Source organism: Mizuhopecten yessoensis, unplaced genomic scaffold, assembly GCF_002113885.1.
Source record: "Mizuhopecten yessoensis strain PY_sf001 unplaced genomic scaffold, ASM211388v2 scaffold2137, whole genome shotgun sequence".
Taxonomy (NCBI): Eukaryota; Metazoa; Mollusca; class Bivalvia; order Pectinida; family Pectinidae; genus Mizuhopecten; species Mizuhopecten yessoensis.
In genome coordinates, this window is record NW_018404396.1 from 505682 (window position 1) to 521525 (window position 15844).

Sequence of the window (15844 nt, forward strand, 5' to 3'; positions counted from 1 at the left end):
TAGCTACCAGAGGTGCTCACAAGACATAGCTACCACAGGTGCTCACAAAATGTAGCTACCAGAGGTGCTCACAAGACATAGCTACCAGAGGTGCTCACAAGACATAACCACCACAGGGCCTCACAAAAACAGAATTCCACAAGGACTTACTTGAATGTAGAGACTTGGTCGATAACCTGTTCAATGCCAGTCTCATGATTGCTCTGTAAAGGGAAATAAGTAGAACATAAAATAATTTTATATGGAAGTAAAGTGACATAAAATAACCTTATTATGATCATTTATAAGGATATTCAAAATTTTTTTGTAGGAGTGGAGAGCAAAACAACAAGATAAGCAAGAGTAATGAGGTGATCCAGGAATTACCCACTCCATCTTGTATCAATTACACTCTATACACATCCATATTATACCAATATTGCATAGGATTGAGGATCAAATCGTCAGCTAAGGCAGATAATGGACCTGTCAGTCTCAAACTTCCTTGGATCTAAATCAACCATTCGGTGATATATGACCATGATCTCTACATACTGTCTGTTTTAAACAGAGAAAGTTGGATCTCTAAAACTACAAGGTCTTCAAATATCCAGATTATTTCTGCACAGTTAGCATTTTTTAATTGTAGACAAGGAACTGTGCAGACAAAGATTACCCAATGTTATCTCTACACACAGTACTTACATCCTCAGGGAGAGCCTTGGACAGCTCACTGTGGGCCATGGGTGATATACACAGCTGGTGGATGATCTCCCTTTGAACTGTGTCTTCACTTGTCACGTTACCAATGCCCTCCACATAGCGCTCGCCTGTCAATGTCCACAATAGTCAGTATACAGTCACATAGTTATATACTAAATACATGTATGTGTTGAGTCTGTAGTTACACTGTTATATTCCAAATAATCAGTAGACAATAATCACCTTTCTGAACCTGAACTAAAAGTTGTTAAGTTATGCTATGAAAAATAGGACTTCAGTAAAAAGAAAAGAACACATGGTCGCAATAGCAAATACCTTAACTGTTCTTCCATTGTTACATACTTACCAGAGATAATCATTGAACACATGGTCGCAATAGCAAATACCTCAACTGTTCTTCCATTGTTACATACTTACCAGAGATAATCATTGAACACATGGTCGCAATAGCAAATACCTCAACTGTTCTTCCATTGTTACATACTTACCAGAGATAATCATTGAACACATGGTCGCAATAGCAAATACCTCAACTGTTCTTCCATTGTTACATACTTACCAGAGATAATCATTGAACACATGGTCGCAATAGCAAATACCTCAACTGTTCTTCCATTGTTACATACTTACCAGAGATAATCATTGAACACATGGTCGCAATAGCAAATACCTCAACTGTTCTTCCATTGTTACATACTTACCAGAGATAATCATTGAACACATGGTCGCAATAGCAAATACCTCAACTGTTCTTCCATTGTTACATACTTACCAGAGATAATCATTGAACACATGGTCGCAATAGCAAATACCTCAACTGTTCTTCCATTGTTACATACTTACCAGAGATAATCATTGAACACATGGTCGCAATAGCAAATACCTCAACTGTTCTTCCATTGTTACATACTTACCAGAGATAATCATTGAACACATGGTCGCAATAGCAAATACCTCAACTGTTCTTCCATTGTTACATACTTACCAGAGATAATCATTGAACACATGGTCGCAATAGCAAATACCTCAACTGTTCTTCCATTGTTACATACTTACCAGAGATAATCATTGAACACATGGTCGCAATAGCAAATACCTCAACTGTTCTTCCATTGTTACATACTTACCAGAGATAATCATTGAACACATGGTCGCAATAGCAAATACCTCAACTGTTCTTCCATTGTTACATACTTACCAGAGATAATCATTGAACACATGGTCGCAATAGCAAATACCTCAACTGTTCTTCCATTGTTACATACTTACCAGAGATAATCATTGAACACATGGTCGCAATAGCAAATACCTCAACTGTTCTTCCATTGTTACATACTTACCAGAGATAATCATTGAACACATGGTCGCAATAGCAAATACCTCAACTGTTCTTCCATTGTTACATACTTACCAGAGATAATCATTGAACACATGGTCGCAATAGCAAATATCTCAACTGTTCTTCCATTGTTACATACTTACAGGAGATAATCTTTTTGGGCATAAGGAGAATAATAACAGTCGGAGACTGTTGGCTCACGGATGTAAGAACAAGGCAGGAATCACCAAGTTTTTCTTAACAATGATTATTTATATAGCAAGATCAGTAAAATTACACCATATTCCAGAGTAGACAGAGTCCAGCTTTGACAGGGATGACAGGCTATCATTTAAGAAAGGAAATGAAGAGACCAAATATCAAAGCCAGAATAGTCAGTGATCTAGATTAGACAGGGGCTGGTTTAAACAGGTTACATAGGTTATAAAGTTGCTATATACCGTAATGTGTACATGTACAGTACCTTTATATACTGTAATGTGTACAGTACCGTTATATACTGTAATGTGTACAGTACCGTTATATACTGTAATTTCTCCCACACCCGACAGATTTATCTCCCATTTTGCCGGTGCAAGATTTATCTGTCTCCACCCTAGGGTTGAGACTGGGGGATTCCCCTATTCATAACAATGGCATGACGTCACTTCAACAATACAATGACGTCACATCAACAATCCATCAACAAATTGCCTGTATGTGTTTTGGGTCCATGTTTACCTTTATTTCACATTAAAATACTGATAGATATGGGAAAAAAATAATCAATCCCTACTGGTTGTGTAAGATAGGGAAATCTCAACCCTCGGACTAAGATTTTTTGTCCAGAACTCGGCAAGCCTCGTTCTGGACAAAAAATCTTAGTCCTTGGGTTGAGATTTCTCTATCTTACACAACCAGTAGCGATAGATTCTATTAGTGTACAGTACTGGTATATACTGTAATGTGTACAGTACCATTATATACTGTTATGTGAACAGTACCGTTATATACTGTTATGTGTACAGTACCGTTATATACTGTAATGTGTACAGTACCTTTGTATACTGTAATGTGTTCAGTACCATTATATACTGTAATGTGTACAGTACCTTTGTATACTGTAATGTGTACAGTACCGTTATATACGGTAATGTGTACAGTACCGTTATATACTGTTATGTGTACAGTAGCGTTATATACTGTAATGTGTACAGTACTGTTATATACTGTAATGTGTACAGTAGCGTTATATACTGTAATGTGTCCACTACTGTTATATACTGTTATGTGTACAGTACCTTTGTATACTGTAGTGTGTCCAGTACCGTTATATACTGTAATGTGTACAGTACCTTTGTATACTGTAATGTGTGCAGTACTGTTATATACGGTAATGTGTACAGTACCGTTATATACTTTAATGTGTACAGTACCTATGATAATGATGAGGATATTGAGGAATTCCTCTGCTAAAGTCACTGTCTGTTTAATCATGTCTTCTTGACTTCCTGGCACATCATACTCTGGACTGAAACAAATACAGCAAGTTTATATGGAGAACACGAAAATATTTTCATCAGGATGTTTAGTTCTTTCTGTGACACAATGGTGAATTAGTTATTATTATAACTCTGTCCTCTTCATCCCCTATTATCATTTAAAAATAAATGTCTCTATCTATCTACCCTGATATCCTTTTAGTAGTTTTTAAAGTAAAATTAACTATGTTGTTACAAAGATTATTGACCTTAAACACTTTTTAAACCCCTATTGCACATCTACATATCACAGTATAGATCACCATAGCAATTTTTCAAAAAGATATGACTTTTCAATTCCTAGATAAAGACTGTTACCCAAATGGTCTATCTGTAGTAACATCAACCTTGACCTTGACCTTAGAAACGTTTTAACCCCTATTGCACATCTACATAGCACAGTGTATCACATCACCAAATTCAAATATATTATACTTTTGGAATCCGAGATTAGGACTGTAACCCACATAGTCTATTTTTAAAAACAGTGACCTAGCTAGATCTTAGAAACTTTTTAAACTCCTATAGCTACTGCACATCCGCATATCACAGAGCTTTACCACATCAAAATTCAGAAAGATCAGTCTTTATGGCACCTACATTTCCGATGCAAGGCCCTTATTACAAAATCTAAAATGTTGAATATATTCAGGCAACAAACAAAGTTAATACAAAGTCTTGCAGGAATATTTTGAAATCCCCAAAACCAAGGATATGAAAAAGGATTTCTATTGTAGAACTTGTTGAAAACTGTAAGTAGAACAAGAGGCCCAATGGGCCTGCATCGCTCACCTGGTATTAATCTCACACTTGTAATCTTTAAAGTGGACTAAAATACAGCTACAGGCAAAATATCAGTGTTTCATTCATAAGAACCTATTAAAAGATTTAAACATATGACACCTGTGACCTTGAATGTCGAACAAGGACATTATAATATTAGGTTGAACAGAGTTTATAGTCTTCCAACCCAGCATGCTTCTGGAAAAATATCATTTCCCTGGACCTTTTGGTTATACAGAACAAATCATTTAAAGATTTAAACATATATTGACCACTGTGACCTTGAATATGGGTGAAGGTCAATCACTTGGTAGTCCTTCATCCCAGCATGCTAATGGCCAAATATCATCACCCTTGGCCTTTTGCTTATTAAGAAAAAGTCATTCAATGGTTTTAAACATATTTGACCCCTGTGACCTTAAAATATAGATGTTAAGGTCATTTATTAGAACTTGGTAGTCCTTCATCCCAGCATGTTACTGGCTATATCCTAGGCCTATAGGTTATTCAGAAGAAGTTGTTTAAAGGTTTAGAACATATTTGACCCTGTGACCTTGAAAAAAGATGAAAGTCATTCACTTGAACAAACTTTATAGCCCTTCATCCCAGTAGATTACTGCCAAAATATCATCACTCTAGGCCTCTCGGTTATTCAGAAAAAGTTGTTTAGAGGTTTTGAACATATTTGACCCCTGACACCTTGAAAGTGGGTCAAGGTCATTTATTTGAACAAACTTGGTAGCCCTTCATCCAAGCATGCTTCTGGCCAAATATCATCACCCTAGGCCTTTTGGTTACTTAGAAGAAGTTGTTTAAAGTAAAAAGTTGACGCCGGACGAAAGACGGATTGAGGACGGACGACGGACGGACGCCACACCATGCCATAAGCTCACTTGGCCCTTCGGGCCAGGTGAGCTAAAAATCGTCACTTTTCATGTAGTAACCCTGTCTTATCCTGAATTGTAAATATAGAAAGAGATGTAAGTTTACAGTTCTGTCATTATCTCAGAGAGCTATTGTTCCAAGTCTTCTGCTCATACAGGTGATTGAGAGGGGACAGACTTACTTGGCCCAGGCCAGCAGATTAAACTTGTTAAGTAGATGAATCAGGAATTCATTGCTGTCTATCACAGAGGCTCCCACCTGTAACAGAACAGTACATGTATAAATATCTGGTGCAGGGCTTATGTATATTGTTAGAAGAAATGTTATAACTGAGTATTTACTATTACATAACAAACGTTAAACCAAAATGTAACCTACTAAAATAAATTGTAAATTGTACAGATCGTATACATGATCGAAGCATATTACAATATGTATAATCACCACCTGACTATGATCTGAGAGTAAAAGCTTATAATACTTATAACCTGTACATAACAGACTTCAAGTTGTACAAAACTTACCTGTACAATATTTACCTGTACATGGCAGATTACAAACTGTGCAATACTTACCTGTACACTATTTACCTGTATAGGACAGACTACAATCTGTACAATATTTACCTGTATAGGACAGACTACAAACTGTACAATATTTACCTGTATAGGACAGAATACAAACTGTACAATATTTACCTGCAGCATAACAATATCTTTGTCATACATCTCCCTTCGACATTTCACATTGTGATAGAAAAATATCTGAAACAAGAAAAAGAAAATTGATAATAGGATGTCAAGCACTTATAACTTCATTTAGAGAAAACATTGTTTACAACTGATATAACTAAGATATGAGGAACACGAAATTTATATCCTTTATATAGCACCATTAATGTTGGCTTAGCTGGCGATTTGCACCACCCATACAACTTTATAAGTCACTTCTATACAAAAACTGTATAAAGCACTGCTAGTTTATATAACCTGGTTGAGAAGTCCGTATCCATTGCGGCGCCACATGTTAGCCTGGGTTTGAGCAATCATCACCAGCACTCGAAGGGGTGGTTCTATCAGGTCCACTGGAGTCAAACTCTGTAATGGTACATAGTGTGTCCGGTGTGTTATTTGTAGTATACATATATGTATACATACAGGTGTCAATTATCACATAAGCAGGTGAGTGAATCTTTATGTTATTAATCATGTGTGCATGTATGTAATGACATTTTGATATCAACTTTTACACAGTTCAGTATTAAATTCACAAAGTTAAAACCAATGATACAGTTCTTGAGTTATTGCGTACAAGATATGTAGTGTGATTATATTTATTCTGCTCTCTCTGAAAACAGAGAAGGTGAGACATTAATCCCTAACACATTATACATACATCCATGGCCAGTTCTGGAGAGTTGAAGTTGAGACCATGCTTCTCAAGATGTAGGTGGAGTCCTGTAAAAACATAAACACTTTCACAGAACATACAGAATTTTTATCGAACCTATAGGAAACAGACAGTAGGGTGGACCTATATGACATACATACACAACTAAAATCATCTTTAGTTACCATGGTAGCAGATGATGTATTAGCCTTATCATATTTAGTTATAAGTAAAATAGATATGTATAATTAGCACAACAATATTTTTCACTCCAGTTTATTTGATGTTTATTTATATAATAAGCACCAACATAAATTAATGCATCATATTACAATTCCTTCAGTAACTGGATTATTTGAGTTATTTGAAATACATGAAACTAAAATTTAACATGAACATTTATGACAGGAAATACTGAAATTTGGAGGAGGTTGTCCTGTATTTACCTGCCATGAACCGTGTGAGTGGGAGGTGTATGGACACATGTTGACTAGACACATCGTACTGCACACACTTGGCCTTGAATCCCGCCACTGAAACAAACACCATGGTAAGCACGTCAATATTGTGCTTTTCCCTCTTGACTCCCAATGCAATTTATGCCTCCATAGGTTATACGCCTAGGAAAGTTTATTATTATCCTTTGTTGTTAAGTAATACAGAGACATGATTGTTATTTTAAAGGAAAATGTGAATAATGATGGAAGGAAACAAAACAAAATCTACAAGTAAAGGCTTACATGACTTTATCACTTCAATATATGGAGTGAAACAAGAGGCCCATGGAGCCTCCAACGCTCACATGGTCTATCATCACCAACAATATTTGTACTGTATATAATTATACATTTTGAAAAAAAAATGGACCTGTCACTTTCAATGTTGGTCGAGGTAAGATTTTTAAACTTTATTGTCCTTTAACTCTACAGGCCACATACAAATGTATCAATATTCAAAGTCTCATGGTCTCACTTAATAACCCTTATCTTAGCATACATTAGGCTCAATATCATTTCTTTCTTTAAAAGATGTTCTACGAAGATTTTAAAATATCTGACAACTGTGACCTTGAATGTACTGGTATGTCTTGGTTATTCATCAGGAAAAAGGTCACAGGCCTTCAATCCATCAAGCCAGTAACAAAGCAATAGGCATCATTGCTCATTTGCAGATGTTATTTGAAGATGTTACATTTGAACCTGTGCCCTTCATTCCAGTATGCTACATGCCACGACAGACACTAGCAACACCATTGCTTAATTGTGCCATGTAAGCTTAAGTTCACCATAAAAAGTTCATCTCACACCTCTTTTTGGGATAAAACAACCTTTCAGCTCTATTAGCCATCAATATCATCTCACAGCTGTATTTGTACAAGCAACTCACAGCTCTTTTGACTAAAATATCACCTTGCTATCCTATTGGGTTCAAGTTAAGTAACGGGTAACACATAACCTCACATTACTATGATTGGTGTAACTAGAATGGTCCTAATGGGACCTGATAGTCCTGTTGTATACTTGTATACCCTGCTCTGTCTATTTCAATGTGAAGTGTTTTGGGATCACATGTTTACAGAGAGCTGATCACTGTGATCTCAATCACTGGTTAGTCACTATCTATGTTTGAGAATACGTGAAAAATGTTATGTGAATACAAAGAAGATTGTGAAAGCTTACATTAGCAGATACTTTCAGCTGATCGCAAAAAGCCTAGTGTCAACAGATGTCCAGGAAAGTTGGTGAAAAGACACATGTATTTATTTTAGATCTAGATGAAGGCTATGAAAATCATTATCTTTCTGGTAATTTACAAAAGGTGGAAAAAATGAAAACATGCATTCCTCTGTGCATTCATTTACGTTCTCAAATTATAAACTTAACATTTCAATTAATACGCTAGGCCTGTATCTTTTTTTTTTACATGTTTACAGCATTTTAATGATTTGACAACCCTAAAACTTTGATTTGATCTGGTATTTAAAACTTTGGTAAAATTTGAAACTGACAGAATAGTATCTGGATTCCTCAGGATGGTCAACTAAGTTAGCAAACCTACAGTGGTAAAATTATTATCTTCTATTTTTTGGATTAAGAGTGGTAATCGTGATAAACTACTAATCAAGTTGTTGTGGTCTGATTATTTATTTTTATTATCTCTGAAGGCCATAGTAACTTTTGTACCACAGTAATTGCATCAGTAATTATGTAAATATTTATTGCTAAAAATTGGACATAATATTCACTGGCAAGCTGAGTGGCTAGGCAACATGTGTTTTCTGGAAGTAAGCATTGAATCAAATGAGATGAAGATGTTATTCTGAATATGTAGTGTTAAGCTGTGTCAAGATTTGTTGAGTGGAGCCAAGTACGAACTTTTGTCACTGGATTGGACACTATTTCCACTCTTTTAATTTTAAGTTGTAAATAATATACCTTCTAAGTAAAAAGGCTGCAACATGTTTCAGCTCTGAAAAAAAGTTATTAAACAAAACAAAAAGTTTAAAACATACGTATAAAAAAATCATACACTCAATCCTGCAAACACCGAGCTAAACACAAAGTCTGGGGTCGCAAAAAATTAAGGTTACAGTAACCTAAATTTGATATATTGGTGTAGACTTGAACTCTTCAAAACATTTCCAAATACCGTATGAAGTTTGAAGACTTTGGACTTCTTGAGAGAATGAAGAATAATGGAGCTAAAAGTAAAATTCTAACTAAACTGTTTTACGGGATGATGGAAAAACCAAACACTAAATGGCCCTTTACTAAGTTGCTCTATTCGGTACAAACATCACCTCGACGCTCCATCACCTCACAGCTCTATTGGGTACAAATATCACCCCACAGCTCTATGGGTACAAGCCGTGAGAGAATATGTAACTTTTACCAATGATTGGCCCTTACCTGTTTTGAACTTATGCTTCACCGTTGCTGGTTTGTCTTTACACTGTGACAAAATCTCCATGGTGATCTTGTAAGCACCTATCAGGGTTTCTTTCTGTAAATAAAATTCTTTATTATAATCTGAAACAGTGTTGTTTGCCTGCGTATACCTCTTGATGGATTTTATTTGTAATTTTTCAGTTCAAAGCGATCTTCTAAGATCAAGAATTGACTTGAAATTGAATATCAAGCAAAATATCAATTATGTTCTTCCAGGCAAAATCATCTGATAAATTTGACCTAGCACCTCAAATTCTGGCTGATGAATTTGGCCTTTAGTTACATTTATCCTAGCCAAATCAGCTGATGAACTTGACCTAGTTGCTTACATTCTGGCCAAATTAGCTGAAGTACTTGACCTTTATTTACATATATCCCAGCCAAATCAGCTGATGAACTTGACCTAGTTGCTTACATTCTGGCCAAATTAGCTGATGTACTTGACCTTTATTTACATATATCCCAGCCAAATCAGCTGATGAACTTGACCTAGTTACTTACTTCCTCGCCACACCAGCAGATGAACTGGACCTTAGTTATGTGTACATATATCCTTGCCAAATCAGCAGATAAACTTGACCTAGTTACTTACATCCTGGCCACACCAGTTGATGAACTCAGCGATGATATCATCTTGTTTGAGCTGTAAGTTAAATGCTCCCTCCCACTCAGGCTCGTACTCCAGGTGGGTACCGGTCTGTCGGATGACTGCATCCATACTCTGTAACACACAACCTCTATATACAAACACTACCACAGGCTTTTAATTTTCATTCAAAAACTCTTTTTACAGGTAAGATTTCCGCTCAATTTTCTAAAAACATTGTTTTTCATTTTTTTTTTTGATACATTAAATAATGCTTGATAGTTTAGTAAACGGTATCAATCTGTATTAAGTCTCTGCAAATTGTTATATATCACAATTTATTCAATATACACATGTTTTGCTGTAGGAAAGTAGGAAACAACCCTAACATTGATGACTTATCATTAATCCATGGAGATGACAGTGGATTTTTATTTCCTTTGAGCTATTTTTCTTCCAAAATGTGAGTTATGTATTAACCACTGGTTATATTATGCCACTTGAGGATTGGGTATCATATGAAAATTACTTACCTGCATCATTTTGAGAAGAGACAGGAAAGATCGTAAACCCTTGAGGAAATTTTCTCTCAACTTATCTGTCCACTCCTCCTCTGATGGTTTACAGGTGAGGGCATATCTGTGTAATTAATTCAATTTCATATTCACAACATGCCTGAAACATCTTTTAACAATGAAAGTATTGAAAACATACTTATGACATCTAAAAACTGTCTTTCTTTAGATTTTACCAGGTTCTTTTGAAGGTCATGCTATATATATATATATAAAAATATTGATTTTTAAAAGCAAAATAAAATAATCATAGCAACAGCTGTTCATGCCAGATGTTTTTTTTAAATACATAGAATTTCATTATTGGAATTATATCATTTAAAAATATCATACAGTATGAAGCAGGCTCTGATCCTAAGAAGCTAACTTGATATAACATTTACTTTATATCATACAGAAGTAACACACTCCCATCCTGAGACATCTACTTTATATGACACTTATTTCATATCATAATACATGTAGCAGGCTCCAATCTACAGATATCAACTTTATATGACACCTACTTCATATCATAATAAATGTAGTAGGCTCAAATTTACAAACATCAACTTTATCTAACACTTATTTCATATCATACAGCATGTAGCAGGCTCAAATTTACAGACGACATCAACTTTATCTAACACTTACTTCATATCATAAAACATGTAGCAGGCTCAAATTTACAGACGACATCAACTTTATCTAACACTTACTTCATATCATAAAACATGTAGCAGGCTCAAATTTACAGACGACATCAACTTCATTTAACACTAACTTCATATCATAAAACATGTAGCAGGCTCAAATTTAAAGACGACATCAACTTCATTTAACACTAACTTAATATCATAAAACATGAAGCAGGCTCAAATTTTCAGACGACATCAACTTTAACTAACACTTACTTCACATCATAAAACATGTAGGAGGCTCAAATTTACAGCGGACATCAACTTTATCTAACACTTTATTCATATCATAAAACATGTAGGAGGCTCAAATTTACAGCGGACATCAACTTTATCTAACACTTTATTCATATCATAAAACACGTAGCAGGCTCAAATGTACAGATGACATCAACTTTATCTAACCCTTACTTCATATCATATAACATGTAGCAGGCTTAAATTTACAGACGACATCAACTGTATCTAACACTTACTTCATATCACAAAACATGTAGCAGGCTTAAATTTACAGACGACATCAACTTTATCTAACACTTACTTCATATCATACAGCATGTAGCAGGCTCTCTTAAAAGCTTGATTCCTATCCCCACGGTCAAAAGCCAGCTTCCCCTCGTCTGTGAAACAAATCAATCAAGGTAGCGATAATTACAACAGGAAGTTTACAAATGTTGTCATAAAAACTTTGATATTTTCTTATTCAACAGCCGATTATAAAGCTGATCTGTTGGAATTGAAAATTTGTTAAAAATGTTTGCGCTCTTTTTGCCAGGTAAGCTATAATAGCACCTTCAGTGAGTATTGACACTACATGTTATACAACGCATAAGCCAACAATAGGATTTAATGTATTTAATTGTAATCTGACATTAACCTTGGAAACAGAGACACATAATGATTATCAAAAGGACATTTTGCTGACTATGGAACACATTTAGAATGTGTAGTTTTTTTCTTGATGATGTATACTATAATATACCTTATCATTAAAGTCCATATACCGTGCCCACTTATATTTTGTCAACTCCCATTCAACAAAGGAATAGCTATATAGAGTTTGTTAAGTATCAATGATAGCCTTTCATTTTCTATATCATACATGTCTAACAAAATGAGCCTTTCTGATACGTTTTTGATCACAGGGATCCTTACGAAAAATATATGGCAAACTTGGTAAAATCAGGTCATCATGCAACAAATATTGTAGTATTCTTCGTAAAATCTCTTTCAATACAATTTTGTTTTGAAATGACAATTGTTTCATGAAAAATCTTTCTGGTTCCTTTTTGGAAAAATGCAGTGATAAATGCCCTAACTCACTATTTTTCTTCTCCTCACAACACTTGAGGAAGGACTGCATAATGACATCAAGCAGGTTGTGTTCCGTAACCAACATCCGTGCCTGTCAATCACAACCAACATTTATCTCCCTTGATAAAAACTCAAACACAACATCAATACAATATTGGATACCAGTATAACTATACTATTAATTAGTAATAAATAAATCGAGTTCAGATCCATGTATAATAAACTGAACAGATATATAACGAAAAATGACAGCCAAATAATTTCAAAATTCAGTACTGTATAGGTAATATATAAATGTTAAACTGAGAAATAATAATATTTAAACAAAACAAAATTTATATTTTACAAATTAAAAAAACCAACATTGAAACAGGTATTAATCTACGATTTTGGTGGACACTAATTTTTTGCAGATTTTGTGAAAAAAATCTTTATTACAGAATATTTCAGAAAAGCTATGGTCATTGCATGGTGATTTGTCTTTCTTGAAATGTAAATTATTTTCAGACTGAGAAAAAAACATTACAAAACTGATGCTTTTCCATGAAAATATACTTAAACAATATTGTCTGAATCAGTCAATAATGGTAACAATCAATTTGTTGTAATCAGTATATATATATACAGTTTTTTATGCAAAGTTCAAGAGAAATCAAATTTTTGTTTTTTAAGAATAAAATGTTGAGGGGAAACTGCTTGTAATGATTGTTAACCTAGCTTAATCCCTGCAAGATGTATTTTTTAGTTGCAAACATCATACTGGATATTGCTATTATCATCGTGTTGTAATATTGTGATCATCAATATAATACAAACAAGAGTACCTAGAATGATACAAAATACACCTACAACTGACAATATCAAACATAATACAAGTAATGAATGAAAGGTAGTATCTTATACAGAATCATTAATGTTTTGTTCTGGAAGGTGATTTTTTTTTTTTTATAAATCTTGAATACTGCATATTTTGTGCACAGGTAATCAACATTTTATGTGTAGGAATTGACCTTAAATGACCCAGACCTATGACAGAATGACTCAAAATTAACAAGTTTTCTGATGATGAAGTTTAAGTGAGTGCAGGTAATCTAAAAATGATCCATTCCCGGAACAGAATGACTCAAATTCAGTATAGGTGAAAGTTTCACCCAAACCAAGTGTGTTTTCTATAATTATAACTACAAGAATTTCTATGAAGATGACATCAAAATTAGTGCAGCTATTGGGCTGAAATCATCACCCAATCGGATTGAAAGAATGAACCCTGGAATGATTTGCTGAAAAAATTATAGATGTCTACCTCTTACAAGTGAATTTACTACAATTTCATGATATAATACAAACTAACTTTCTGTCCAAATAGTTTTCAATTTACAGGCTAATGACTCATATAAGATATATGGTGAAAATACAGCATGAAGTATGCAACATGCTGTACATAGATAGCTTCAGTAAACAAGCTATCTCATTATTTTGATTACATGGGATTCATTATAAACCTGCTTTACTGTGCATATGGAAATATTCACAACTATCTATGGTGTAACCTGTATAATCCAAAACCTGAGAATGCCAACGTATCTTTAATATAACATAATACTGTTATCCTATTTCTAATGGGTTTTCTTTTCTTTTTTTTTTAAAGAACTGCATATTCCGATATCCTGTCTTATTTTACTGATGACTTGTGTTCCACAGGGTATTGGATTATACTGGTTTCATTGTAATTCAAACCGTTACTGCATTCAAACATAGACAGGAACATTACAAAATACAAACATGAAGACTAATTTACATGTAGGATAAAATGCCACATATTTTGTACTTTGTTATTACCGATCTTACAAGAAATGATGGATATGGTTACCGAGAGCCTGACCTACAAACAAGATTATTTGTAGCCTTGCTTTGTTGACATACCAATGTTGGGACTGTAAATATTTGTACAGAGAGAGAGGTAATGGACACTGAGCGATAGTGGTCGTCCCGAATAAAATCCCTCACCAACGTTGCGTAATGCTAAAAAGTAAGAAAAAAGTAGAGCACATTTCATCAGGATTTTAAAGATAAGCTGTACAAAGAGTAATTTAATACTGCCGTCCAGGACTGAAAACAAAACAAAACACAGGTGATGTAAGCTTGTCTGCCTAAGGTCATGACCTCATACAAACCAAGGTCAACAAATGACACACATATTACTGCAGTACAACCACTGGTACTAATTAAACAGGTACTGCAGAGGTTACCTGCTCTATTATCATACCACCTGAAGAGAACATAATTAAATGTATCTCAATATCTTTTGTTACCATTTAAAAACAGTAAGTAAATTAATAAGTCAGTAATTGAGTGGTTGTTTTAGTTTAAGCATTGAAATAAAGAGCAGTGGCCATTGACTGGTATTGTGTGTGTCAGACCTAGACAGCCAGCCTACACCAGCAAGGGAGACAATCCAAGGGAGACAGCGACATATGACCTACCAGACTGGTTACCGTAAAGATTTGCACAGAGAGGGAGGCTACACACACATCGTGGTCATGATCGTCCCGTGTAAAGTCACTCATCAATTGTCTGTACCACTGTCAACACAGGCAACACATAGTATCATAAAGGGGACAGCCAACATTTCATCCTAGTACAGGCAGCAGGTGTTCAGCTGGGCAGCGTCACTCACACACTACCCTAGTACAGGCAGCAGGTGTTCAACCAGGCATCATCACTCACACACTTCCCTAGTACAGACAGCAGGTGTTCAACCAGGCATCATCACTCACACACTACCCTAGTGCAGACAGCAGGTGTTCAACCTGGCAGCGTCACTCACACACTACCCTAGTACAGACAGCAGGTGTTCAACCTGGCATCATCACTCACACACTACCCTAGTACAGACAGTAGTTGTTCAACCAGGCATCCCCACTGACCCTCTACTCTAGTACAGACAGCAGGTGTACAACCAGGCATATCATCAGTCACACACTACCCTAGTACAGACAGCAGGCGTACACCCTGGCATCATCAGTCACACACTACCCTAGTACAGACAGTAGTTGTTCAACCAGGCATCCCCACTGACCCTCTACTCTAGTACAGACAGCAGGTGTACAACCAGGCATATCATCA

General features: G+C 35.2%; 1 protein-coding gene across 3 annotated transcripts in view; it reads right to left on the bottom strand.

Annotated features, from left to right (window-relative positions):
* Nucleotides 1-15844, bottom strand: part of LOC110445254 (E3 ubiquitin-protein ligase UBR2-like) — a 60058-nt gene that overhangs the window by 26671 nt on the left and 17543 nt on the right. For 2 of the 3 annotated variants that reach the window (XR_002462340.1, XM_021489757.1), the window contains exons 12-25: nt 15202-15300; nt 12728-12809; nt 11946-12024; nt 10686-10791; nt 10159-10287; nt 9528-9621; nt 7065-7151; nt 6625-6686; nt 6219-6326; nt 5928-5993; nt 5411-5487; nt 3457-3551; nt 685-809; nt 151-203 (exon numbers count right to left, since the gene is read on the bottom strand). Coding sequence is in view for 2 of the 3 variants with exons in the window: in XM_021489757.1 (XP_021345432.1) it covers nt 151-203; nt 685-809; nt 3457-3551; nt 5411-5487; nt 5928-5993; nt 6219-6326; nt 6625-6686; nt 7065-7151; nt 9528-9621; nt 10159-10287; nt 10686-10791; nt 11946-12024; nt 12728-12809; nt 15202-15300 (1262 nt within the window). In the remaining variant the exon portion in view is untranslated. Of the gene's footprint in view, nt 1-150; nt 204-684; nt 810-3456; nt 3552-5410; nt 5488-5927; nt 5994-6218; nt 6327-6624; nt 6687-7064; nt 7152-9527; nt 9622-10158; nt 10288-10685; nt 10792-11945; nt 12025-12727; nt 12810-14641; nt 14741-15201; nt 15301-15844 lie in introns of all 3 variants that reach the window. The other variant, XM_021489758.1, reaches the window with a different exon arrangement.